Genomic DNA, 27,799 nt, shown 5'->3' with positions numbered 1-27,799 from the left:
TATCTATCTATCTATCTAATATCTATCTCATATCTATCTATCTTTCTATTTTTCTATCTATCTATCTATCTATCTATCTATCTATCTATCTATCTATCTATCTATCTAATATCTATCTCATATCTATCTATCTTTCTATTTTTCTATCTATCTATCTATCTATCTATCTATCTATCTATCTATCTATCTATCTATCTATCTATCTATCATCTATCTTATCTATCCTGGCTTTACATTTATATATTTATATATCATACTTTTTCTCTTGGCTCTGTATGACCTGCACTGCAGTAGAACTTTCACTTTTTAATATTCCTCCTTTTATTTGGTGTTACTATTAGAGGCTTCTGGGAATCTCAATCTAGTGAATAGAAGTTTAAAGCTGATGGTTATTTATGGTTCCATTGAGATGAGTCCTGAGTGGCTGGATGGGAACACGTGATTCCAATAAACTTTGTTTTATGGCTTGAGAGTTGACAAGCTAAAATATAATTCCCACCATAAATTAGTTTAACAGCATACAAGTGCAGATGCGTTGTGTTCCTGCATGTAGTAATAAGGATCAGTGTTTAGAAAGGATCATTTCTGTCTGGATCTCCTAGCACTGAAGCCTTTCTATCTGCTGGATCTACTTTACAAGAAGAAGAAGGAGAAAAAAAGAATAGAAAGTAAGTGGTTCTCCATGTAATCCTGGGCTAGATGGGGGAGCTGGAGCAGGGTATACACGTGTTTATTATGGTCATGCTTTACTTTTCGATAAAGTACAGATCCCCCATTGTGGCTAGTTCTAGATCTGTAATTACATTTGATCAGGTTTATTTCAACTGTGAACTTGAAAGGAATATAATGTAAGCAGACAATGCATTTTATAGCGTTGCTGAAAACAATCCTCATGATTATTATTATATTATTTTATGTTCTCTTTTTTTTTCTTTATTACCCCAATTACATAAAGACTTTTTTTTTTGCATTTTTTTTTAAATGTTATACTAAATATATATATTTTTTTGCAACAGGTTACACACAATGGAAGGACAAATTGGGTGAGTTTACTACTCTGAATTGTAATTGTTTTCATACATAGTGTCAGTGTGATTTGTCAGAAATTGTATCTATTATTATCTGTGTGATATCATGCACCAATGCAATCTATTATACATATATTGGAGTGATCTTCTTAGATCCCTTGTTTTATTTTTGGGCATACTAAATAAAGTTGGGGTTTGAGAATAGCTGATGTGAAATATGAAATGTATGAAATGACTTAGTAGTTAATAACTGAAGATGTAAATGAGCTTGGAGCATTCTGGGAGTTTATATGATCCCATATGGCTGGGTTATTTGATGGGGTACAGTATTGACTGGAAGTGATGTAATTATATTGAAGACTTTTATTGATTCTGGACATTTTCCAGATGTCTGTCTTGTTGGGTTTGGATGAACTATAAGTCACTGCTTGTTGGTTCTGTTGTACTGTATAGCGCCTCCCACAGTTTGGAGTGATGATATGCATTATAGCACAGATTCATAGCACGACTTTATGTGAATGAATGATTATATTTGATAAAGTGCATAAGTGGCTATAGGATTATAATCTGTGCAGTCTTTATAATGGGATTAGCTGATTTCTGGGGCTACCTGCAGCGGTACAATGCGGGCAGCACTGGCTTCCTATTGTTGCAGAGTATATAAATACAGATTGGAGCAACTTCTTCATAATAATATGAATAAACAGAGATATTTAATACACGATATTCGTTTCCTTCTATTTTTATAACACATCTTTTACATAAATATCCATAAGAAAACTTGTCAGTTACAAAAAAAAAAATACATGAATATGTCTGTCATTTTCTAACTTTATGAAAATATATATAAAATCAGACATTAAAAAAAACAACCAATTATATTTATTTCCCATTTATATACTTGGATATATATTGTCATTTTGCCTCATTTAGTTTTTTTTTTTTTTTTTTTTTTTTTGCATCTCATCATTTTCATCAGCGGCAAGGAATTAGTCCTATGAAATAAAACATTAAATGATAGAATTTTTGTATGAATTAGACCCCAGAAAAATAAGTTAGATCAAAAGCAGCTCTATCGGCTGAGGAGCAGGAGGTGAATATTTAACGCTTTTGTTCATCAATAACACTGTGGCTTTGACCTGTCTGAGCAAGTCTTCCCATAAGGTGAAATGCAGGTCACAACGTCTAACTAATATGAAAATGTCAGCTCTCTGATAGCTTTTCTTTACTAAATTGTGTTAAGTAAAATCCTAACATAACATATAAATTCAATATGTAATACTTGAAAAAAAATGGCCTCTTTTAAAAGAATCTCAGCTGCAAAGATATTGTAGCTTTTACCATTAATATTCTAGAATGTAGAATCTTTGTGTGCAAAAGAAAGGTTTGTGCAGATAGATATATAGATAGATATGAGACAGATGATTATATATATAGACAAATAGATAGATATTTATTAGTTAGATATGCATACATGATAGTGTCTGTATATTATATTATATATATATATATATATATATATATATATATATATATATATATATATATTTGTGTGTATATCTCTATTTGTGAATCTATAAATACACACAAATGCATTATATATACATAATGATATGTATGTATAAGCATACAAATTTATATATACTTGTATATATGTATAGATCTCTCTCTCTCTATATATATATATATATGTGTAAACATATATATAATGTGATAGGGATACATACAGTAGATATATTCTCATATAATAATATAATTATCATACATGCAAAGTGTTTGTATCAAACCACATCAGAACAAAACAAAACAAATATTTTACAAATAAGTAAATGATTGAATGAATGAATGAATGCATGCATGAGAATTTGGCAATACACACTTACCTAACAAGTGTAGAGCGGTCTCATGTTTGAGGAATCCCTGGTTGGATTATTGAGGATTTCTGGCTTCGGAAGAGGGGAGGACATTGAGTTTGCACATGAGTCAGGAACAAATCGTGAACTTTTGTCCTCTGCTGTGTGACTGTCGAGCACTAAAAATAATGAAACTTTGGGATATGTTTGCTAATGCCCTCTGACCTGCCCTTCACCATAAACGCTACCACACTCAGTTCTGGGCATAGTGCAACGTTTGGCTGCTCACAAGAAACATATCTGGTATGTAATGCACCATGTATATTTTTAATTTCTATTATTATAATCATTGTCTGATGGAAATGATGTGACGTTTCTACACATTGAAACTGCTGGATGTAGGAAATACTGAAGTCTGATTACTGATTATTATTGGGGCATTTGATATAATTTTGTATCAAACTATATCACTGTGGTTGTTTTGTGAGTATCTTTGGGTATTTCTGCATTCACATAATGTGCATACAGAGGAGGTAGAGCTGAATTGAAGAGCTTTGTGAAGGCGTCCTAAATTAGGATCTCAACAGTCTATCTGATCTGCAGTCCTATGTAAAAGCATATATTGCTGCAGCTTAATAATTTCACTATGAGTTGTCCTAAATGAAAACTGAACACTGCTGTATGAACAACCTTAGCTCTGCTAAATCTGCTTTTTTTAAATTAATATTTTACACTGTATGAATTTCTACTGCTGCATTGTATCTAAGGGTTTAGCTTGCCTTTCGGGCATATGTACCTGTGCAGTAAAAAAACATTGACCATGTCTATCAAATATTTACGGATTTGAGATGAAATATGGTCGTTGTGGATTTCGTTTTACATAATAACATATAATGGCTGTATATAATAGAGTGTTCATTTTAATAGGATTTCCATGAAGTGTAGAGGTCAATACCAGCGTCGGGTTACCTGCTGAAAACTGACCTAGTATCATCACACATCCTATGGAATCAGCATTTATTTATCTGTTTCCCCCCATATATTGGACCCAATGTATGTATATATATATATATATATATATATATATATATATATATATATATATTTATTTATTGTGTACACACAATCTTGTCCTTTTTGCCTCCATCATCTCACACCTGCCACCATCCTTGTCACATAGGTGATTCATAGTTGATTCCTATGAGAACACTGCACTAGGTAGAAGGATTGTCTATACGTTGTCTATATGTACCCTGTAGAACCGAATTTGTGTGGTGTTTACATAGTCACAGATTCGATTCTAGGGGAATATATGGTCGATGCAAAAACTTCGAATCCGCCTAGAATAGTTATAATATTTTGCGGCCATTTATATGAGAATAGAAAAACAAACACAGATTCACTCTCATATTCTTGTTTTCCTTTCAGTCTATAGTTAATATTTCTTCTAGCTTTGTTGTTTGTGGTCATATGTATCCTTTATCATATAAACACACCATCCCCTATCATATTTATCCTATATACCATCTTTACCTTATCACATATATACATACACACTCATAAACAGCATTTCATGGATATATAATCTAATCCCTGTGAAACATCTCATTGTATCCATATTACACAGTATGTAACGCCTCCTATATATACTATCTAGTCCTAATTTTTAATGTATATACATCTCTTTCCCTATTATATATATATATATATATATATATATATATATATATATATATATATATATATATATATATATATATATACTGGGCATTTTACTTTATTTCTGTTGATTTGCATGCCCTAAACATTTTTTTTTCATAAGTAATGCATCACTTAAACTTGAATTACATTAATTTATTGTAGACTGATTTATGCTTCAACTCCCTCATGTAAGGGTCAAAAGTAAAATAAGTTTATACTTTGGGGAATCTTGGTAGATATTAAATAATTGTTTCTTGTTTTATTGAACCCTGTGAAAAGTAAACCACAAGTTACTGATTATCTAATTTATTTTCAACCTGACTAGATTCTGGTAACTTTTAGATGACCCCTTGAAAGACAAAGGCAAGACAGGTCTATTGTACATGTTATAGAGCCCCTGATGTCCCCCTGACAACATAAGAGCACTGGCTCTCCCTCCTCACATTAGATACCAGCAATAACTACACAGACATGTATCTGTTTATAAAACCTATGCTTGTGGCAAACATTCTTGTAAAAGAATAAAAGGTGAATTATTTGTGTAAAACAATATTTTCTATTCAATAGTTACTACATGCAGTTGTAATCTAGGGATCAAGGAAAGATTTCTTGCATTAAGACATGCAATGTGTGATTAAGGGCAGGAGAGGGGATGGAATGTTCATAATGATCCAATTAAATCAATATTATTTTGTTATTTTCTGGAAATTATGAGCTACAATTAAAATCCAGTGATAAAGTTCCTGCCCTGTGATTGGCTGGATTGGTCACGTGGCCTCCTAACTTTATTCAGTTGACAGCAAGTAGGAGGGCTTTATGGAGGCAAGAAAAAAAAGACAAGAGCAGAAAAATTAGTATTTTCTATCCTGAGAAATTAATGGCCATGAGTTCTTATATGGTAAACTCTAAGTATGTGGATCCTAAATTCCCTCCATGCGAGGAGTATGTGCAGAGCAGCTACCTAGCAGAGCAAGCCCCTGATTTCTACAGCTCCCAGCAGGGCTCTGACTATAACCAGCATCCAGCTCTCTACACCTCCCGGCCAAACTACAGCGAGGAGTCCTCCTTCAGCTGTGGCCACCATGCACCAGGCTCCTCTGCACTGCAGCCCCGGGGCCACCATGGGCAGGAGCCACAGAACCCTTACCCTGCTGCAGAGGAGCCCTGCCCAGCTCCTGCCCAGATCCCCAGAGCCTGCAGCCAGCAGCAGCACCCTAAAAATGGAAGCCTGGCCAAGCAGCCTGCAATAGTGTACCCCTGGATGAAGAAAGTCCACGTGAACTCAGGTAAGGAGACACTTCTTCCTATTACAGGGTATAATTCTAGGAAACTAGACGAGAAAGCTGCTGAAATTATTATTTATGGCCATTTAAGCCTAGGAAGCCATTACACTCATCATAAATTTTTATGGTTGAGGGAATAGGCCATGTGGCTTTGTTGTTTCTACTGAGGAGCAAACTCCATCATCAAAGTGTGTGCATGCTTTAAGAATTTAAGAATAGTAGTCCTACTTACATACAAACATATATATATATTATATACTCACATACATATATAAACATGTATGGTTTAAGCATAGTAGTGTTACTTACATACAAATATATATATATATTATATACACACATACATATATAAACATGCATGCATGCTTTAAGCATAGTAGTGCTACTTACTTACAAATATATATATATATATATATATATATATATATATATATACATTATATACACACATACATATATAAACATGCATGCTTTAAGCATAGTAGTGCTACTTACTTACAAATAATAATATATATTATATACACACATACATATTTAAACATGCATGCTTTAAGCATAGTAGTGCTACTTACTTACAAATAATAATATATATTATATACACACATACATATATAAACATGTATGCTTTAAGAATAGTAGTGCTACTTACACACGCACATACACCTATATACCTATATACATATATATATAGATACACACATGCACCTATATATATATATATATACGTTTATATATGTATGTGTGTGTGTATATGTGTGTGTAAGTAGCACTACTATTCTTAAAGCATGCATGTTTATATATGTATGTGTGTATATATATATATATATATATATATATATATATATATATATATATATATATATGTGTATATGTATCATTTATTTGTAGCTCCTTCTATAAGGATTACATTTTTACAGATCCATTAGATTTCACAAAGTATATTTTTCGTTGCTTTGTTTCAGTCAACCCCAACTACACAGGTGGAGAACCCAAACGTTCCAGGACTGCATACACCAGGCAGCAAGTTCTGGAATTGGAGAAAGAATTTCATTTTAACAGGTATCTGACCAGACGTCGGAGGATAGAGATTGCCCACAGTCTGTGCCTCTCTGAGCGCCAGATAAAAATCTGGTTTCAGAACAGGAGGATGAAATGGAAAAAAGACCACAAGTTGCCCAATACAAAAGGGAGATCTTCCTCTGCTTCTTCTCAGCACATACAAACTCTTACCAAGGAGCATCAGACAGACCTCACCTCTTTATAAGAAGAATTGCAGATTATTATTATTATTTTTTTTATTGTTATTTTTCTGGGCTGTAATTTACATAAAATATTGCCAGGACTTTAAGTGTGCAGCAGAATCAGAACTAGAATGCTCACAGCTATCAAGAATGTCTTCTCAGTAGAAATTCTGGACATCATAAACTGTGAGGAGGACATGTTTCTATTCTTTTTTTTTTCGATATCAAGAGGATTCTACAAAAGAGACCTATGGAAATATGTCTTAGGTAAATCTGTCTGTATGTTCTGTCTAATAGCACAGGGCAGCATTGGGTTAACAAGGAAATTGGAGAGATAAAACATAAATGTGGGGACCATATGGGAAAGCTCTGCCTTCATTTCGTTGTTTCTTCTTTGTTACTGCCAGGATTATAAATGACACGATGCCAAATTACAGGAAAATTATTATTATTATGAAATAAACGGGTTATTTTATTTGTAAAGTGTGTTCACTTATTTATTTAAAGGGAAACTGATCTCATAAAACACACACAAAAATTAATCAAAATAATAATAATACAAGTACAAAGCCAAATATACACAAAGGAGAATTGTTCTCATGAATAGTGTGGCGGGAGGACTCTCTCTACCTGACTATTCTATATATTTATGGTTGGTTTAGTATAAGATTCCTGCTTGAAGGTAATTCAGAAATAGGATTTTAGTTTGTAGAATAAACAAATGTAATTTTGGGGGTTTTAAATGAGAGAAATTTGATAAATGTGATATTTTTATGGGAAAAGAATCCACAGGAACAATAAAATGTCCTAGCAAACTGTACAGTTACATGTAGCATATTCTGTTTTATTTGTATTATTTTATGTAGCAATATAAACTTACAATAAAATAAAAGTATTCTATAATTCACACTGTAGAATGAGTCTTCTTTAAGGTAGAAAGCGTTCAGGTTCATCCATTGGAAAATAGTTGTACCTTAAATATGAAAATAAAATGTATTTTCTGCTTATAATTTTTTTTCCAGGTTAGATTTCTTTTTTTTTTTTAAGCAAATTTGTAAAAATGTAGATATTAGCTATTCACCTATGTGAGCAGCAGAAGGAAAAGAAAAATGACCGTACTTGCAAAGATTGTTTTTCATTGTTATAGAGCAGCAGAATGTTCTTATTTTTATTAACAAATAAAACATTTTAACATGTATGGATTTGTTACACTTTTGTTGATTTGATTGTGACAAGAAATTTCCAGGGAACCTTTATTGGTTTATTAGATGCATTTTGTAACGATTGTAGTCTAGAAGTAACAATCAGTAGCTGTTTATATATAAAAATATAAATTGATGCATAAGACAGGAAACTAATTGTACATGGGGTGTGTGAGGAATCCTTATCTGGGGCATAGAGTATTTGCTCTCACATCTGTAACACACGGACAGGAAGATATGGGGGAATTCTTTGTTTGCTCCTAAACTGGAGCTCTGAGGTCTCAGGCTGCCGAAAGCTGCAGATAATATTAGAGATGTCTCATCCATGTGTTATAGGAGCATCATTGTCCCCATGACAGATCATACAGGGGAGAAGCAGCTCCATGTTGAGAGGGTGAAAAGGTATTTTTACTAAAGTTCTGCTCAGCCAAAAACCACAGGTTCATCCTGAGGACACATTTTCTATGCGATTAGTTGGATTTCAGCCGAAGGATCTGACCTCTAAACCCTTGACCTCTTGGACCTTAACTCCCTACTTTAGACATAGGAGCCTTTTAGATTTACTGTGTATAAAGGACTTCTTTGTACATGGGTTACCCTGATAAAAGGGGTTCACCAGGTATATAGATACAGATCCAGGATCAATGATGCAGCTCGCATCTATCTATCTATCTATCTATCTATCTATCTATCTATCTATCTATCATGTATGTATCTATCATCTATCTCTCTATCTATCTATCTATCTATCTATCTATCTATCTATCTATCTATCTATCTATCTATCATGTATGTATCTATCTATCTTTTATCTATGTATCTATTATCTATCTATCTATCTATCTATCTATCTATCTATCTATCTATCTATCTATCATGTATGTATGTATCTATTTATCTATCTATTATTTATCTATCTATCTAATTATATATCTATTATTTATCTATCTATCATGTATGTATCTATCTATCTATCTATCTTTTATCTATCTATCTATCTATCTATCTATCTATCATGTATGTATCTATCTATTATCTATCTATCTATCTATCTATCTATCTATCTATCTATCTATCTATCTATCATGTATGTATGCATGTATCTATCATGTATGTATGCATCTATCTATCTATCTATCTATCTATCTATCTATCATCTATCTATCATCTATTATCTATCTATGTATCTATCTATCTATCATCTATTATCTATCTATCTATCATCTATCTATCTATCTATCTATCTATCTATCTATCTATCTATCTATCTATAATCTATCTATTATCTATCTATATCTCTATCTATCTAATATCTATCTATCTATCAATCACCTACGTTTGTGCATATTATAGACAGACAAATAGATAGATATTAAATAGAGAGATGGATAGATAGATATTCCCATAGATAGATAGATAGATAGATAGATAGATAGATAGATAGATAGATAGAGAACACGGTATTTCAGAAAATAAATCAATCCCAATTTGCTATAAAATAATGTAACTTTATGATCATTATAAATATAGTGGACTAAACTTTGGTGCATTTCATGAAGGTTCTGATTAAAGCCTTATCAAGGAAAAAAAAGATGAAAATTAAACTAGTTACAGATTGTCCTGTGATAAAACATATCAAGATGGGGGAGGGGGTGTAATAAAGGAATACATGGGCTGGGCAGGTTCATTCCTGCATGCACATACAGTATGTAGGCTGTGTGTGCACACAATACATACGAGAAGGTGAACTCTTCCTGATATATGTACAGTGAAGCTGAATATATAGATATATATATTTGGCACCTATTGTACAGTTTGCTGCCTGCATTTATTTTGTATATGTCTTTGTGCCTCTAAGTTAATAAAATAATGTGAATAATTGTCTCATCAATCTTTATTCACTGTTGTTGGATGTAGTAGATATGTAATAATGATCACACCTGCACTGTGTTACCAATAGATATAGAGATGCAATGTTCTCCTATATGTTGTATGGGTTTTTTTTTAGAAAATTTGAAGTTATATAGACTGACTTATGTATAAATACTCAACATATCTTTAAAGTAGAGGAGACAAAACCCAGGGAAATGCTGGTTAATATGGAGGTATCACACACACACACACACACACACACACACACACACACACACACACACACACACACACACACACACACACACACACACACACACACACACACACACACACACGTATTGTAGACTTTGTAACCTCAATAGAAACGTACTTATTTTACTTATTTCACTTTATAAAAACAATCAAATTATAATTTAACTGTACATAATCAATAAACAAAGATTATAATACACACTCATATGTGTGTCTTTATATATGTGTATGTGTGTATATATGTGCATATGTACATATATGTATGTGTATATATAGATATGTGTATGTATAAGTGTATATATGTGTGTATATGTAGACATATGTATATGTGTGTGTATCTATAGATATGTGCATGTATATATGTGTATATATGGATATATGTGTGTATATGTAGATATATGTATGTATGTATGTATGTGTGTATATATATACACGTATATATATGTGTGTATGTAAATGTGTGTATATATGTGTGCAGGTGTATATATGTGGATATGTATATATTTGCATGTGTATATCTATGTGTATATATGTGTATATATATATGTGTATATGTATGTGTGTATCTATAGATATGGGTATGTATATGTGTGTATATGTAGCTATATGTATGTGTGTATATATACACGTGTATATATGTATGTAAATGTGTGTTTATATGTGTATGTGTGTATAGATATGTGTATGTATATGTGTGTATATATGTGTATGTATATGTGTGCATATATGTGTGTTTATATATAAACAAACACACATCTATTTATAAACATATATGCATATATATATATATATATATACCTCTCTCATATATATATATATATATATATATATATACAGTGTTTGTGTGTATGTATGTGTGTATCTATAGATATGCGTGTGTATATATATATATATATATATATATATATATATGTGCATATGTGTATATGTATGTGTGTATCTATAGATATGTGTATGTATATGTGTGTATATGTAGATATATGTATGTGTGTATATATATGTGTATGTTTGTATATAAACAAACACATCTATGTATAAACATATATGCATATATATATCTATCTATCTATACCTCTCTCATATATATATATATATATATATATATATATATATATATATATATTTACAGTGTTTGTGTGTATGTGTGTGAAGCAGCTGTGTCTGTGCTGTTTAATGGCTCCTCCTCTGCTACTAACAATACATCAATAAAATAGTGTGTATTATATCACCACTAGTCGTTATGGAAGGAATGAAGGGCAGGCTGAGTGAGTAGCCAGCAGCTCCCACTGTACAGTACAGTAAATCCTGGCTGCAGAGCCTCGCATCTTCCCTGCCATCTTCCACCATGAGGCTTCTGCATTGATTTACTAGCACCCATAGAGGAGGCATCAGCAGCACAGGGGGCTCTAGAAATGTTCCTTACATGTTCAATATCAAAGTGGATGCAAGATGCCAGGAATAGGTTTCTTCAACTCCTGACCCACGTGATCCAGCAAATAATTAATTCAGCACGTCCCTTAAGAAACACAGCGTCGTCATTAATTTGCCAAGCAAAGGACTCTATCAGACTTGAAAACTGAAGAGATCCCAAGAATATTATATACAAAGAGAGCAGACTGTATACTGTGCACTGTGTGTGTCATATAGCTGAGGAGAGGAGCCCTGTGCTGCTGGTGGGTATGTTCTTACCATCATCATCATCATCCTTATTATTATTATTATTCTTACTATTTCTATTTGTATTATTGTTACTTTTATTTCATTTCTTCTTCTCTGATCCAGGACTTGGCTGTCATCACTGGGGTGATAAATAGGAGCCTTTGCCTGTTCCTTGCAGTAGTCAGGAGATGGAGTGACCTTTGTTTCACAATGCTTAGGGTTTATAAGAAAATTAGGATGATGTATGCAACTGCTCCTGGAGCCCTGCTTTGGGGAGAGCCTGGGCAGTAAAGGGAATTGAATGGATTTACTTTAGATTTGTATGAGGGCTCAGATTTAGTGCAAGCCCTGGGAACAATACTGAACTGTCAGGGCATCTGCTGCCTTTTCTTGAGACACTGAGAAAGGGGCCCTGAACTTCTTTTCATTCTGAATCCTGGGTCGTAAATTTTATCTTGCGTCATAATAATAGAATTGGGGAGAAAGCTGAAATGTTACCCAAGGCAAACGTTAGAGCCCATAACGATTTCCGAGTGTCCGCCATAGTCATTACTATTACACTTAGAGGGGATCATTTTCTGCCGGACACCGCCATTTATTCCCACCATTTGCTGCAATCTATAAAAGTAAATGGATATTTACTGATCTGCCTGTGGATCCCAACAGAGAGGGAGAGACAGCAGAATAGATATCTTTCCTGATTTCCAACATTTTTCACATTAAATAACCCCGACAATTCCTATATATAGCTGATAAATGGCTCACTGATCACATCCATTCATTGTATCATTGGGCAGTTTATTAATCTGGACAATTTCTTAACTTGTACATTTTGCACTTTTTTTTAAGAATATATTACTATTATAATAATTATTGTTATTATTCTTTGCATTGTCACGCATTTGTTCAAATGTATTTTTTTCTACATTTTTGATCATTTATGCAGCATCATCCAATGTTTATTGTACGTGAAATATCAATCTTTTTTTGTTTGTTTATCCCTGCATTTAGAATAATAGAAATAATTTTAAAATGAGAAGAAAATGTATGCACAAAATAGTAATCATATAATCTAATAATATCTTGGGCTCGGGATAGAGAATTTCAGCCCTTGTAATAATACCATTTATTTCCTAGCTGTAGCCATGGAGGTTTTATCTGTTGACAATGGGCCAAGTTGTTGTTATAAATCATAGTAAGTAAAGGGTTCTAGGCTGTTGGGGGCGGCTGAGGGGTGTAAATCTTGCAGTTTTATTGCCCTGTGCACATTATGCTGCGGTTCATTTACTGTGGATCTTCTGCTTGAATTGGATTGTGTAAAGTTGCATTCTCACCATCGGGCAGGAGAACACAGCACTTTATTTTGGGTTCTTCTCTGCTGGAAGCTGTTGGAGCCTTTTTTTTTAACATATGCGGCTCTGCTGTCAGCACCACTGATAAAGTGTTATTTTTATTGCTCTTTATATTTCGGTGCAATCATTCTGCAATTTTAAAATTAGGAATATTTTACAGGTAGCAAACAAGAAATAGTTAACAAGTCGTCGGTATAACAATATATTTAATATAATATCTGTACAATTCACCATCGATCTCCACACACAACAAAAGAAAGGAGACATCAACATAGGAACCATATTTATTAGATTAATACATTTGCATTCGATTGTGCATCAAAATCAACAAAAGATATTTATTTCTGTGAATATAGAGTGATTATAGGACTACCTGCAGAGACTGGATTTTGTCTCATATTAATCCATTGCATTGTTCGATTGTAACAATTATTATTTTTGGTGCAATATTTGCATTCAGATCAATAAGGATTATGCATAAGGGATTGAAAATATGTAAATTGTTTTGATTGGCAAAGTCGGTGCAATCCTGCACTGCGATGTGACATTTCTTATTGTATATATTGGCATCAAATAACAATCGGAGGAGGTGAGAAAGATGAAGGCAGATTGGGAATGGGCTGGAAATATATAGGTTATATACAAACCCACAGCTGCAGGGTTTAGTGTAGAGATCACGTGAACAAATAGGTTTAGACGTTAAGGCAGAGCCTGGGACTTGTAGTGATTATTAGGAGGACATCAGCAGCCTAGAAATGGTTCCTCATTAAACCCTTCACAATGGAGACTCTCGATTAATTTGGCCAAGTAGTTTGATTTCAAGCAGTATGAGAGAAGTTCATTGCCCTGACTGTAATTGGTAGGTGAGTGCTAGCCCATTGCCTCTCTATGGGAATACTGTGCTGTGCTGCTACTGTAGGTGGAAATGTCTGCAAATCCGCAAGATCAGGGTCAGGACAGAATCTTCCACACACACAAAGGGTGAAGGATACATCTTAGCTCCATCCAACAACCAACCATAGAGACTGGAGCAGCCCAGGGTTATGATAAATTGATACACAGGTAAGATCTTGCATGACAAGCCAGAGCCTTTGTATGGAGCCTTTATGGAGCTTTATTGGAGCTCACATTTATTGTGTTTTCAGCATTTTTTGTAGGCATAGGGGATTTTTACAGGAAAGCACAAATAAGCATTTTATCATGATTAATCCAGGTATATGCTATGTTCACATGTGTACTGCACAGAGCACTGACAGCAAGGACTTTACATTTTACAAGTGAATATGTGTTATAATGACAGACTATGTAATACATAGAGGACATCCTATTACATTTAAGGGATGATACTTTGAAATACATTGAAATAAAATTGCCTTTATTTTCTCTCTGTCAAAAGAAGATTGAACATCACATTAACAAAGTGTCTTGGGCTATTGGGCTTGCAAAAGACAAGCTGATTTATGTATATGTACAGTCGGTATAATGCTAACATCTTTTCAATAGGTGGAGGGGTTTCAAAACAATATAGCAGATATATGGTAAAATGTTGTAAATGCATTGTTAGTGGTTGCAATTAATTGTCAACATAGTTTGTGTAAGCAGTAGCTTTATAGATATTATATGTTTATATATATATATGTTTTTAAATATAAATATATATATATATATATATATATATATACCTATATATAGTTTGTGTAGTCAGTAGCTTTATAGATATTATATGGGATAAATATATATATATATATATATATATATATATATATATATATATATATATATATATATATATATACACATATATATATATATGTATATATTGCCCATATAATATCTTTAAAACTACTGCCTACACAAACTATATTGACAATTAATTGCAACCACTAAAAAAATATATATACAGATGCGCACACTGTGCCTTATATTATATTATATCAGGTCAGTACTTGCCACATTGTCGGTCTGCAAATGGGCAAATAGTGTGCGATACATAAATATATACATAGTTAATAGCATTTCTGTGTATATTTTATATATTCCTGGACAATTTGATCTAATAATTAATATAATTGCTTAACATTATACAATTGTCCATTGACTTATAATCACATAATTTATCTTTCCAGAATTGACCAAAAATAGTTTATTTAATAAAGGCCCTAGCAACCCAAATTCCAATGTGATGCTGAGTGTGTATTAACACTAACCAGCGTAGGTGGGCAAATCCAACATTTTTTTTTTTTTACACAAGCCAGTGGCCACTCCAGTGCCATTGTTTGCCCTCCAGCCCTCATCAGGCCAGTTAAATCACATTGCAGCAAGCCCCCTTCATTTAATTTGGCTGAACCTACACCCACACCATATTATTAATACACAAAATAATGAACTGCCTTCTAACTTTCACACTTGTAGGGGTTTTTTTTCTTTGTAATCTTCAGGATTGTGTCCAATTTGAATTATACAATTAAATCAGGACTCTATTACACAGGAATATATATATATACATTGTATGTATACACAGCTGTAGAATTTTAAGCTTAGAGGTTTGGAATGATGCAGCAACAGATGACACCAGCCCACCATATAATTTGCTTCTAGGAATACATTTGGTTATAATAAACAACCATGATAAAAAAAAAAAAAGAACATTGACCTCCGCCCACCTGAATTGGGAATATCTAGTGTTTTGGGCTGGCCTCCTACCAGGGACCCTCCACAGTTCCCAGTCCTTGACTAATCCTCCTGCACAAGCCGCACTCCTGTACAGTCATTTTTACCTGGTTTCATGGGGTGTCTGAGCTGAGATAATGAGGATTTGCAGGAAAGTTGTTAGCACTATTCTGCTAGAAGCTACTGCTCACTGCTCACTTGGTTGTTCATTAAGTGGTGAGTTATTACTATACAAGCCAAAGGTCATTGGAATGGCTTATGGTAGCTGAATTTGTCTCTTATGTGGCCTAGCTTGTCTTTGTGTGGGATTTTTTAAAGCTACTTAGTCAACACATTAAGGATAAGATACATTTTTTTTACTCTGCATTGTTGCTTATTATAGTCTTCTGGATTTTTGCATGTTGAGATTACTCACTTCTTTGACAAATATGTAACATTGAACAATATACATAGAAATTCTCTTTATGTAACATTGACCAATATACACAGAAATTCTCTTTATGTTACATTGTCCAATATACATAGAAATTTTATTTATGTTACATTGTCCAATGTACATAGAAATTCTCTTTATGTTACATTGTCCAATATACATAGAAATTATCTTTATGTAACATTGTCCAATGTACATAGAAATTCTCTTTATGTTACATTGTCCAATATACATAGAAATTCTCTTTATGTAACATTGTCCAATGTACATAGAAATTCTCTTTATGTAACATTGTCCAATATACATAGAAATTCTCTTTATGTTACATTGTCCAATATACATAGAAATTCTCTTTATGTTACATTGTCCAATATACATAGAAATTCTCTTTATGTTACATTGTCCAATATACATAGAAATTCTCTTTATCTATATTGTCAGACATAAAAAGCTACAATTTAACTTTGTGTTTATTTATATTTACAAACAATGAGCTTCCGGTGTATGACACATTCTGTATGGCTTCTTCTATATATGTATATGCACCTATAAATGACACATCACATTGTATGATGCAATGAAAATTGTAATATTTTGCAGCCCTCCATGTGGGATTGGCAGAAATAAGAAGACAGGGCGTCATCTAAAAAAAGTCAGATACAAGACTAGAGCCTAGAAAGCCAAGGTAAGTCCCTGACTACAATTACCATTGAATATAAATGATGTATAATCTGCTATAATGATTCCACTATAGAGGCGCCCTGCAGACTACACAGCGGTAGAGCTGCGATAGCGCACCACTATGCAATGAATGTAAACCTCTATGTATCGGTACATCAGCAACATCATACTAATAAAACGAAAAATTGGGGGAATATTAGGTGATCCTCTGCAGAATTACATTTATAATTTTTGAGCTACTCTTAAAAAAAAAATAAATAAAATTAGAGCAATTTTCTTATTTTACTATCTGTAGAATAACATAACAATAACACAGCGACAATAATGACAATGACATAAACATCCCCAGGTATTGTACATTTCATCTCAGCGCAAATATAAAACAATTGTATTTATTCCAATGGAAGCAAATATATTCCCAAAGAAGCACTAGAATATTCTGTTGGTGGTATCATGAAATCCTGCACATGTGGAGAGCAGATCCCTTTAGATCCGGTTATCTGATGATGGCAGACTCCCATTATGAGGCCAGAAGTTTAATCCAAGATTTTTTTTCCTCCATATTTTATCCATTTGTGTTTATATCTATATTTTTGTATGTAATCCAGGAAAGGGTCAGAACTTTGTGCGCGTCCTAGGAAAGTGCTGCCGAGTTCTAGTTACACACAGGGCTCAGGGCAGCTTTTATAATTCTGCTCTACAGGCCTTTAAAAGAGAAAAATTTGCGGAGTAGGGGATTCTTTTCTGTCTTCCTCCTACGCTTGGCCTGTTTTACATTTGTGAAACTTCTAGGGATCTTTTCCCCCCCTTAGTAAAACACTAGGAGTCATAAATTTCTTTCCAAACCCCAATGACAGGTGCATTGATATGCTCTGTGTGGACTCAGCCTGTTTAATAATCAAAAGACTCCTGCTACTTATATTGAATAAATCTCATATTTATTATAAAATATTTCCCATACATTTCACTACTAGTTTTGATCGTTAGATTTCATTGAAATAAAAAAAGAAAAAATATGTAGAGTTTAGCTGATCATGCAAAGGAAAAACTGGAACCAATGTTTGAATGTTGAATTCTAAAAAATAAATAAATCACATTATATTCTCCCACAATGGTGCTTGAAGGCACAGAAGTGGGAAAGTGATGTCTTAAGTCTTGAGAGGCCCCTTTTCGCAATGGTTATATATCAGCTCATGAAGTATGTTGATTATATTGCCCAGATTAGATCTGTATGTTGATTTCAGTAGTATGCATATATATGTGTACTCTAGGCTTCTGCTTTTTTTTTTAATCTGTATTTTGCTTGTGGTGGTAAAGAAGAAGCACAATGCATTTGCCCATTGTCCAAGTGATTTATTGCACATTGCTCCTTATTTAGGTTCAAGCAGAGTTCAGTAACAGTTGGATCTTTCTGAACAAGAATAAGCCTATTGCCAGTCTGTTACTAAATATGATTCTATGGAAGAATCCATGCATTGTTTGTGTTGTGCAGGCAATATCGAAGGAAGCTGTGCATAGCTGATAGCAACCCATTCTGCAATGCAATCAATTCATACCACTCACTAATGAAGTTTACTTTAATTTATTTCATAATATCTTACGAGAGTAGATGTATGATGCCACTTATAATGATCTACTTGTTTATAATAGCCCCAGTATCACTATAAGATCATGCAGATCAAATCATAATGTTTACATTGACTCAATGTTGTTGTAAACAAACATTAATTCTCAGGATAGATTCAGAATATTCCCCTTATATTCAGTTTATTGTGGGATATTATTGTACACTAATCAGAATTGGACATAAAAATATGCAGTTAAAGTAATAATTAAAATTACACTTGTGACAAGTCCTAGGCTGGCCTGGCACTATTGAAACAGTCACTAAATAAAAGGTGAATTAGACTGTATCACCTAGAAGTAACTCAGTAATAATGTAAAGAGGAGCTTGCATTAGGCTTTACAGTTTGATGTGATTACACTATACTGTTTGTATAATTGCTTTCCATTTTCCTTCAAACCTTATGCTAATATGGACAAGATAATAAATCTTCTGTATATTGGCAATGGTGCTGCTATTAAAACAATTACTGTCACAACACACAGGCTCTGCTTGTACCTTGCAGTGAGAATACACAACGCACAGTTTAGTGCAAATCTCTTATAAAATACATCAAATAATTACATTTCACAAAAGCTGACATAGCATTTTCTCCCCCCCCCCCCCCCCCCAAATGGATCAAACAAAAAGATGTTGAATAGAAGTAGTTATATTTTAACTGGGCAGTAACAAGGCTTGGCTTACAATGGCCATAGAAGGGTTTTCTCTGCTAGTTTTTCGGGTTCTGAATGTAGTTCAATCCATCAAGCTATATACAGCTCACCCAAGCTGGAGGGTGGCGGGCAAGTTAATCTTTATCCAAATTTTCTAAGGCATTTCAAGTCTGGGCAATGGGAACTATTGCAAAACATATTCTCTATCTGGGAAATGAAGAGTGTTTGATCACAGAGAAGAGAAGAGGTTTAACAGTTGTTGAAAGAAGCAGAGACACATATTCATATTAGTGAACAAAAACACAATATATACAACAGTGCACGCATATAATACATGCTATAAGCCCCACACATAATACCCATATAATACATGCTATAACCCCCACACATAATACCCATATAATACATGCTATAAGCCCCACACATAATACACATATAATACATGCTATAAGCCCCACACATAATACCCATATAATACATGCTATAAGCCCCACACATAATACCCATATAATTCATGCTATAAGCCCCACACATAATACCCATATAATACATGCTATAAGCCCCACACATAATACCTATATAATACATGCTATAAGCCCCACACATAATACCCATATAATTCATGCTATAAGCCCCACACATAATACCCATATAATACATGCTATAAGCCCCACACATAATACACATATAATACATGCTATAAGCCCCACACATAATACCCATGTAATACATGCTATAAGCCCCACACATAATACCCATATAATTCATGCTATAAGCCCCACACATAATACCCACATAATACATGCTATAACCCCCACACATAATACCCATATAATACATGCTATAAGCCCCACACATAATACCCATATAATGCATGCTATAACCCCCACACATAATACCCATATAATACATGCTATAATCCCCACACATAATACGCATATAATACATGCTATAAGCCCCACACATAATACCCATATAATTCATGCTATAACCCCCACACATAATACCCATATAATGCATGCTATAACCCCCACAGATAATACCCTTATAATACATGCTATAACCCCCACAGATAATACCCATATAATACATGCTATAACCACTACAGATAATACCCTTATAATACATGCTATAACCCCCACACATAATACCCATATACTACATGCTATAACCCCCACACATAATACCCATATACTACATGCTATAACCCCCACACATAATACCCATATAATGCATGCTATAACCCACACAGATAATACCCATATAATGCATGCTATAACCCCAACAGATAATACCCATATACTACATGCTATAACCCCCACACATAATACCCATATAACACATGCTATAATACATATCACTATAACATACAACTACTGATTACATGCTATAGTTGAAACCCATTTAATATATGCTATAATACATATATATATATATATATATATATATATATATATATATATATATATATATATATAGTTACTATGTCAATGCATAAATACAATAGTGTTGTATTAGGGATAGCAAATGTATCTGCAGGGACTGGTGTTCTGACCGGTCAGAAAACATATGCATATAAACCTATAAAAGAAAACAGGAAAGATGGTCAATGATGAGGTGCATAAAATACATGGTAGAATACACACATATGATTCATGCTATACGAACCAACCATGTAGTAAATACTATAAAACACACAGATTATAGATGCAATAATACACATTAATAATTGCTATAACACACACTGATTACATGCTATAATTCATATCCATTTAGTACATGCTATAAAACACACATTTAACATATGATACAATATACATATATATGATATATGCAATAATCCACAGCCATAATACAGTGAAATAAATGCAGGCCCTACATAGGCATATATGGGATTTTCCTATACACAGTAAGGGGGCCTTTGTAGCCACTTTGACTACATTGTCAGGAATAGACAAAATACTTTGAATGTAAGAAAACAAGGACACAGTGCACAATGTTATAGAATGAAGGAATATATGATTTGATTAGTAATGCATCTTTTCTATTTTATTTTTTCTTAAGGGTTTACACTAAGAATATTGGACAGAAGAAGTCAATGCTTATTGATAAGGGTGCAGAGTCCCTATCACTGAGAGACAGCAGGATGCAGAAGACAGCCTACTATGAAAACTCTGGACTTTTTGGGGGTTACACCTATGCCAAGCCTGAGTCCTACAGTTATGGCTCTAACCACCAACCTTACTCCCAATCTTCTCTAGAGAATGATTATCCAGGTTCAGCCTGTTCCATTCAACCATCTGCTATCAGGCCCCCAAACCATAAAACTAGTGACATTAGTGGCAGTTGCATGAGGACATCTTCTACCCAGAATGCCAGCCAGACCACCAATATGAACGACCAAACTCACCAAGCTTCATCTCTGCCTCCCTCCTCTCCCAGCCAGGGTAACACCTCAACACATAAAAAGAGCAAATCCTCCGGCTCATCTAATTCTTCCCAACCTACTATGACCAAGCAAATATTCCCTTGGATGAAGGAATCAAGACAAAATGCCAAGCAGAAGAATGCCAGCACTCCTCCAGGTATGTAACTCAACCACTAATTTCTAATGGAAGCTGCAAAACTGAATCTATAAACCAAAGTAACTACCAATGTATATAACAATCTCACTTATTTCCAAGTAAGGAGAAAGAATGTAAAGGCCCTATGGTGTAGAGCCCAAGATAAGAAGGCCAGTACTAATCCTGCCTTCTGGGAGTATTAATTACTTAAATAATAAATAGGGATTGTGTGGATGGGCCAGGAGAGATAAATACAGATATAAAAAGAATATTCTATCTATCTATCTATCTATCTATCTATCTATCTATCTATCTATCTATCTATCTATCTATCTATCTGTGTCTGTCTATCTATCATCTATCTATGTGTCTGCCTGTCTATCTCTCTATTATCTATCTAGGGACCAAAAAAAATGGAAGACAGCACTCCAGGTTTTAGCAAAAATATAAGTGGACTTTATTGGGCCCACACTGCATGGATTAGTTGCTTGAAGGCCTGTGCACCCATTTAATTGTATGTGCTGTTCCATTTTTTTCTATCTATCTATCTATCTATCTATCTATCTATCTATCTATCTATCTATCTATCTATCTATCTATCTATCTATCTATCTGTCTATCTGTCTATCTATCCATCTATATTTCTATATTTCTATTTATCTGTGTCTGCCCGTCTATCTATCTTTTTATCTAGCTATCGATCACATTCTGAAAACCAAAATTTGCTTTTAGAACATCACATGGTCAGAAATAAAACAAACAAACAAATGTTTACCCCATTTGTGGTAAACATAGCAATAAGTAGTTCCTTTAAATATTTATCTTTTGAGTAGCTTTAAATAAAATTACCTATTGGAAGGCTGATGCAAAAGTGGAATGTTATTACTAAAGCAGTTAATATGTCTGGAATATTTTCCCTAATATACATTTACTATGACATATTACAACCAGCGTTAATTCATTACTTTTTTTTTTCATAACGCCTTATCCTTTATTGGACTGTAAAGCCTGAAAATGTCCTAAACGTAAATTCAGTAAATAAATGAAATAAATGTCTGACGCTTGCAGATAGTTAACTATTAACCCTTGCAGTCGGGATGCTCTGTGCCACGCACAATGCTGGGTGGACAATGGGGCATCCTCGGTGCTGCTGCTGCTGTGTATGGACTTTGCTGATGCAAGTAAAATCTTTGTTTAATGTTTTTTTTTTTGTGCGTTTTGATTCCAAACCCAGGAGGAGACAACTGCGAGGAGAAGAGCCCAACTGGCCCCGCATCCAAAAGAGTGCGCACGGCATATACCAGCGCGCAGCTGGTGGAGCTGGAGAAGGAGTTCCACTTCAACCGCTACCTGTGTCGCCCACGCAGGGTGGAGATGGCGAATTTGCTGAACCTGACCGAGCGCCAGATTAAGATCTGGTTCCAGAATCGCAGGATGAAATACAAGAAGGACCAGAAAGCTAAAGGGATCATGCACTCCCCTGCGGGCCAGTCTCCAGACCGCAGCCCCCCGCTCAGTGGCTCCAGCCATGTAGGATACTCCAGCCAGCTGCCCACTGTGAACAGTCTCAGCTATGATGCCCCATCTCCGACATCATTTGCCAAATCACAGCAAAACATGTATGGCCTGGCAGCTTACACAGCCCCCCTGAGCAGCTGCCTGCCCCAGCAGAAGAGATACCCTGGTGCAGAGTATGAACACCACCCCATGCAGAGCAACAGTGGCTTTGCCAATCCCAATTTGCAGGGCAGCCCTGTTTATGTTGGAGGGAACTTTGTGGATTCCATGCCAGCTTCTGGCCCTATGTTTAACGTGGGTCACCTCTCCCACCCATCATCTGCCAGTGTGGACTACAGCTGCGCTGCCCAGATCCCAGGCAGCCATCACCATGGACCTTGTGACCCACATCCCACATACACAGACCTAACTTCTCACCATACAACTCAGGGAAGGATGCCAGAAGCGCCCAAGCTCACACATTTGTAACTTTCACACGTGGGATGGAGAGAAAGAAAGAGAGAAAGAAAAAGAAAGAAAGAGAGAAAGGGAGTGAGAGAGAAGATAACTGTTGTTCACCTTTTAATTACCTCAATTTTTCTGCAAGAACATTGTTAGGATCCTTATTGTGAGTGCCAACTGCTATAAGGAATGTCTTACCATGCAGCAGCTCTAAGTGTATGAGAAGGAACCTTAGAAGTATTTTTAGCATGACAGTGCAATAAACTGCAAAGCAAGGCACAATATAGACTATTAATGATGATGTACTTGAAGGTAAGTCTAGATTAGCATTAGCCAGTGTCATGCTTTTGTTTTTGTTTTTTTTGTATTACTTTTCCTTTTTTTTTGTACCAAATTGAAATGAAGGGGAAATGACTTGCATATGAGATTTTTTTTTATTTTATTTTATTTATGAATTATTTAGTGATGTTGGAATTGCATTCGGCTATGTGACACCTATTTATTATTATTATTGTTGTTATTATTATTTTAGAATCAACACAACTTTTTTTTTTTGTACCATGCATTATTTATCCTTGTCTTGATGTATTTATGTGAATATGTGGAATTTTTTTTACTCTAAAAACTTGGAAGAATGATTTCAGTCCATTGTAACTACCTGATTATTTTTCACTCTTAGGTGTGAGATTTAGTCCCAGATGATCAGTAGTGACTGTGGCTTGTGTGTCTAGTTTTTGTAAAGGGTTAATTAAAGACAGCAAATACAATGTAGTGAATCACAATGGACATCTGACATTTTTTTTTTAAAGTTTTTTTTTTCTTCTTATTTGTCTAGTTCCATTCCAGCAATATTTAGAATAAACTATATCTGAATTGTAGTGTATTTGTTTCAATAGACAAGACGACTAGAAAGTGGCAGAGATATGTCAGACACAAGCTGCAGTTATAGGACCATGTGTTGTTGTTTTTTTTTTTTTTTTACTACCAATGCAACTAATGCCACCCTTTAATCTTGTTTTTTGTCCTGTGATTTTCCATTCCTGAGTGTTTGCAATAACCTGTTCTTTGCTCGGTTCATAGTTTTTTTTGTGGCTTTCATTGTAATTCTTTGTATATTAGATGTACATTTGGAATTCAAGGCGTTAACAATTTTAGAAAAAAAAAATCAAATAATTAAAAAAATAAGAAAAAAAAATGACAATCACCATGAAAAAAAAAAAAAAGATGTCTAGAGCCCATTGTTTTCAAGCGTCAAAGGGCTTTCACACAATGGCAATTGGTTTACAGGGTATGGCCCATAGTAGGGTTAATAAATAATATTATTATTATTAAGGATAGAAATGATTTATTTTATTTATGGACATTGGCTGATGTGGAGATGAATGAGGAGCCCGCAGTTATTATTAGGATTCATCATTTTGTACTCAGAGTGATCCTCTTCCTACGCATTCCTGTTTGTTTGGAGAACACAACTCCTACTCCTGAGCTGTGACAAGAGATCACATTCCCTCCTCCTAGGAAAGATCTGACCCTTAATGTTCTGCAAATAAAGAAAACACAGACTAAGGTACCGTCACATTAAGCGACGCTGCAGCGATAGCGACAACGATGTCGATCGCTGCAGCGTCGCTGTTTGATCGCTGGAGAGCTGTCACACAGACCGCTCTCCAGCGACCAACGATGCCGAGGTCCCGGGTAACCAGGGTAAACATCGGGTTGCTAAGCGCAGGGCCGCGCTTAGTAACCCGGTGTTTACCCTGGTTACCAGCTTAAAAGTAAAAAAAACAAACAGTACATGCTCACCTGCGCGTCTCCCAGCGTCTGCTTCCTGACACTGACTGAGCTCCGGCCCTAACAGCACAGCGGTGCTTTCACTTTCTCTTTAGGGCCGGATCTCAGTCAGAGCAGGAAGCAGACGCTGGGAGACGCGCAGGTGAGCATGTACTGTTTGTTTTTTTTACTTTTACGCTGGTAACCAGGGTAAACATCGGGTTACTAAGCGCGGCCCTGCGCTTAGTAACCCGATGTTTACCCTGGTTACCAGTGTAAAACATCGCTGGTATCGTTGCTTTTGGTGTCAAACACAACGATACACGGCGATCGGACGACCAAATAAAGTTCTGGACTTTATTCAGCGACCAGCGACATCACAGCAGGATCCTGATCGCTGCTGCGTGTCAAACTAAACGATATCGCTAGCGAGGACGCTGCAACGTCACGGATCGCTAGCGATATCGTTTAGTGTGACGGTACCTTAAAGGTACCGTCACACTAAGCGACGCTGCAGCGATAGCGACAGCAATGCCGATCGCTGCAGCGTCGCTGTGTGGTCGCTGGAGAGCTGTCACACAGACCGCTCTCCAGCGACCAGCGATGCCGAGGTCCCCGGGTAACCAGGGTAAACATCGGGTTGCTAAGCGCAGGGCCGCGCTTAGTAACCCGATGTTTACCCTGGTTACCAGCGTAAAAGTTAAAAAAACAAACAGTACATGCTCACCTGCGCGTCCCCCAGCCTCTGCATCCTGACGCTGACTGAGCTCCGGCCCTAACAGCAGAGCGGTGACGTCACCGCTGTTGCTTTCACTTTCAGTTTAGGGCCGGCGCTTTAGTGCCAGGAAGCAGAGGCTGGGGGACGCGCAGGTGAGTATGTACTGTTTGTTTTTTTAACTTTTACGCTGGTAACCAGGGTAAACATCGGGTTACTAAGCGCGGCCCTGCGCTTAGTAACCCGATGTTTACCCTGGTTACCAGTGTAAAATATCGCTGGTATCGTCGCTTTTGCTGTCAAACACGGCGATACACGGCGACCTAGCGACCAAATAATGTGCAGACCTTCTAGCAGCGACCAGCAATTTCACAGCGGGATCCAGATCGCTGCTGCGTGTCAAATACAGCGATATCGCCATCCAGGTCGCTGCAACGTCACGGATTGCTGGCGATATCGCCTAGTGTGACGGTACCTTAAGAGCACTCCAAAAATCCACGGAAAATGAGGCTGCCAGAGCCAAGGAGCCCAACCTGCAGGGAGAGCACAGCAATGATCATGACACTGTACAGTTATTGTCCCAATAAAATCCATTTATAATTCTGACTGCGAAGCTTCTGTGTATTATTATTAATTTTTTATTATTATTGCTATTTTTATTATTATTATTATTGTTACTATTGCTGTTATTTCAAGGAGAGGTTTGAAACACCTCCCATTAAAATAATTTAATGCTACCGCATTGAATAATAACAGGCGAGCAGAAGATATTTACAATTATTTACATCATCAAACTAATTAGATTGTAATAAAAAATACAAATTGTGTATATAAATATATACAAATATGTTTTTAAATACATATATATATATATATATATACTTAAAAAATGTAAATTGATTTGTATATATTTATATATACATACACACTTATTTAATTAAAATATTTAATCAGTTTGATTAGATATAGAGGGCATAAAAAAGTCAATGCAAAGCAAGCAACATTTTTATTTTGAGTTCTATGGAACTCTACCATGTATTTTTGTTTTCTGTTTGACCTCATAGGACTCATATGCTCCCAAAGGAAACAGACCACAAATATATTTTTTCGGCATGTTATTCGGTCAAGTTTTATACAGACACACACATTCAGACTTTGAGTACATATATCGGATATAATTTGGAAAGAGAACTGTAATATCTCTCTATCTATCTATCTATCTATCTATCTATCTATCTATCTATCTATCTATCTATCTATCTATCTATCTATCTATCTCTATTA

General features: G+C 35.0%; 2 protein-coding genes across 8 annotated transcripts in view; both read left to right on the top strand.

Moving 5' to 3' along the window:
* Window positions 1–27,294, top strand: part of HOXD3 (homeobox D3) — a 46,397-nt gene extending 19,103 nt beyond the window's left edge. The window contains exons 1-6 of one of the 7 annotated variants that reach the window (XM_077272634.1): window positions 319–668; window positions 1,017–1,043; window positions 17,150–17,234; window positions 21,572–22,092; window positions 23,306–25,597; window positions 26,997–27,294. In XM_077272634.1, coding sequence (XP_077128749.1) covers window positions 21,606–22,092; window positions 23,306–24,057 — 1,239 coding nt within the window. In that variant the 5' untranslated portion in view covers window positions 319–668; window positions 1,017–1,043; window positions 17,150–17,234; window positions 21,572–21,605 and the 3' untranslated portion in view covers window positions 24,058–25,597; window positions 26,997–27,294. Of the gene's footprint in view, window positions 1–318; window positions 669–1,016; window positions 1,044–11,720; window positions 12,109–14,016; window positions 14,509–15,352; window positions 16,333–16,792; window positions 17,235–21,571; window positions 22,093–23,305; window positions 25,598–26,996 lie in introns of those variants that run through there. The other 6 variants (XM_077272632.1, XM_077272639.1, XM_077272638.1 and 3 more) reach the window with 6 other exon arrangements.
* On the top strand, window positions 4,713–8,013 carry HOXD4 (homeobox D4). The gene is made up of 2 exons (XM_077272640.1): window positions 4,713–5,868; window positions 6,828–8,013. Exons 1-2 carry the CDS (start codon window positions 5,460–5,462, stop codon window positions 7,127–7,129), a joined length of 711 nt encoding a protein of 236 aa, XP_077128755.1. The 5' UTR covers window positions 4,713–5,459; the 3' UTR covers window positions 7,130–8,013.
* Window positions 27,295–27,799: the final 505 nt, after the last annotated feature.

Source organism: Ranitomeya variabilis, chromosome 7 (genome assembly GCF_051348905.1).
Source record: "Ranitomeya variabilis isolate aRanVar5 chromosome 7, aRanVar5.hap1, whole genome shotgun sequence".
NCBI lineage: Eukaryota > Metazoa > Chordata > Amphibia > Anura > Dendrobatidae > Ranitomeya > Ranitomeya variabilis.
Note: the sequence above shows the minus strand (reverse complement) of the source record. Positions and strands in the feature narration are given on the sequence as shown.

Excerpts from the sequence above, each read along its gene's own strand:
- HOXD4 (XM_077272640.1), top strand. The coding sequence starts at position 5,460 with ATGGCCATGAGTTCTTATATGGTAAACTCTAAGTATGTGGATCCTAAA. Across the intron at positions 5,869-6,827 it reads GAAAGTCCACGTGAACTCAG|TCAACCCCAACTACACAGGT; the intron begins GTAAGGAGACAC and ends GCTTTGTTTCAG.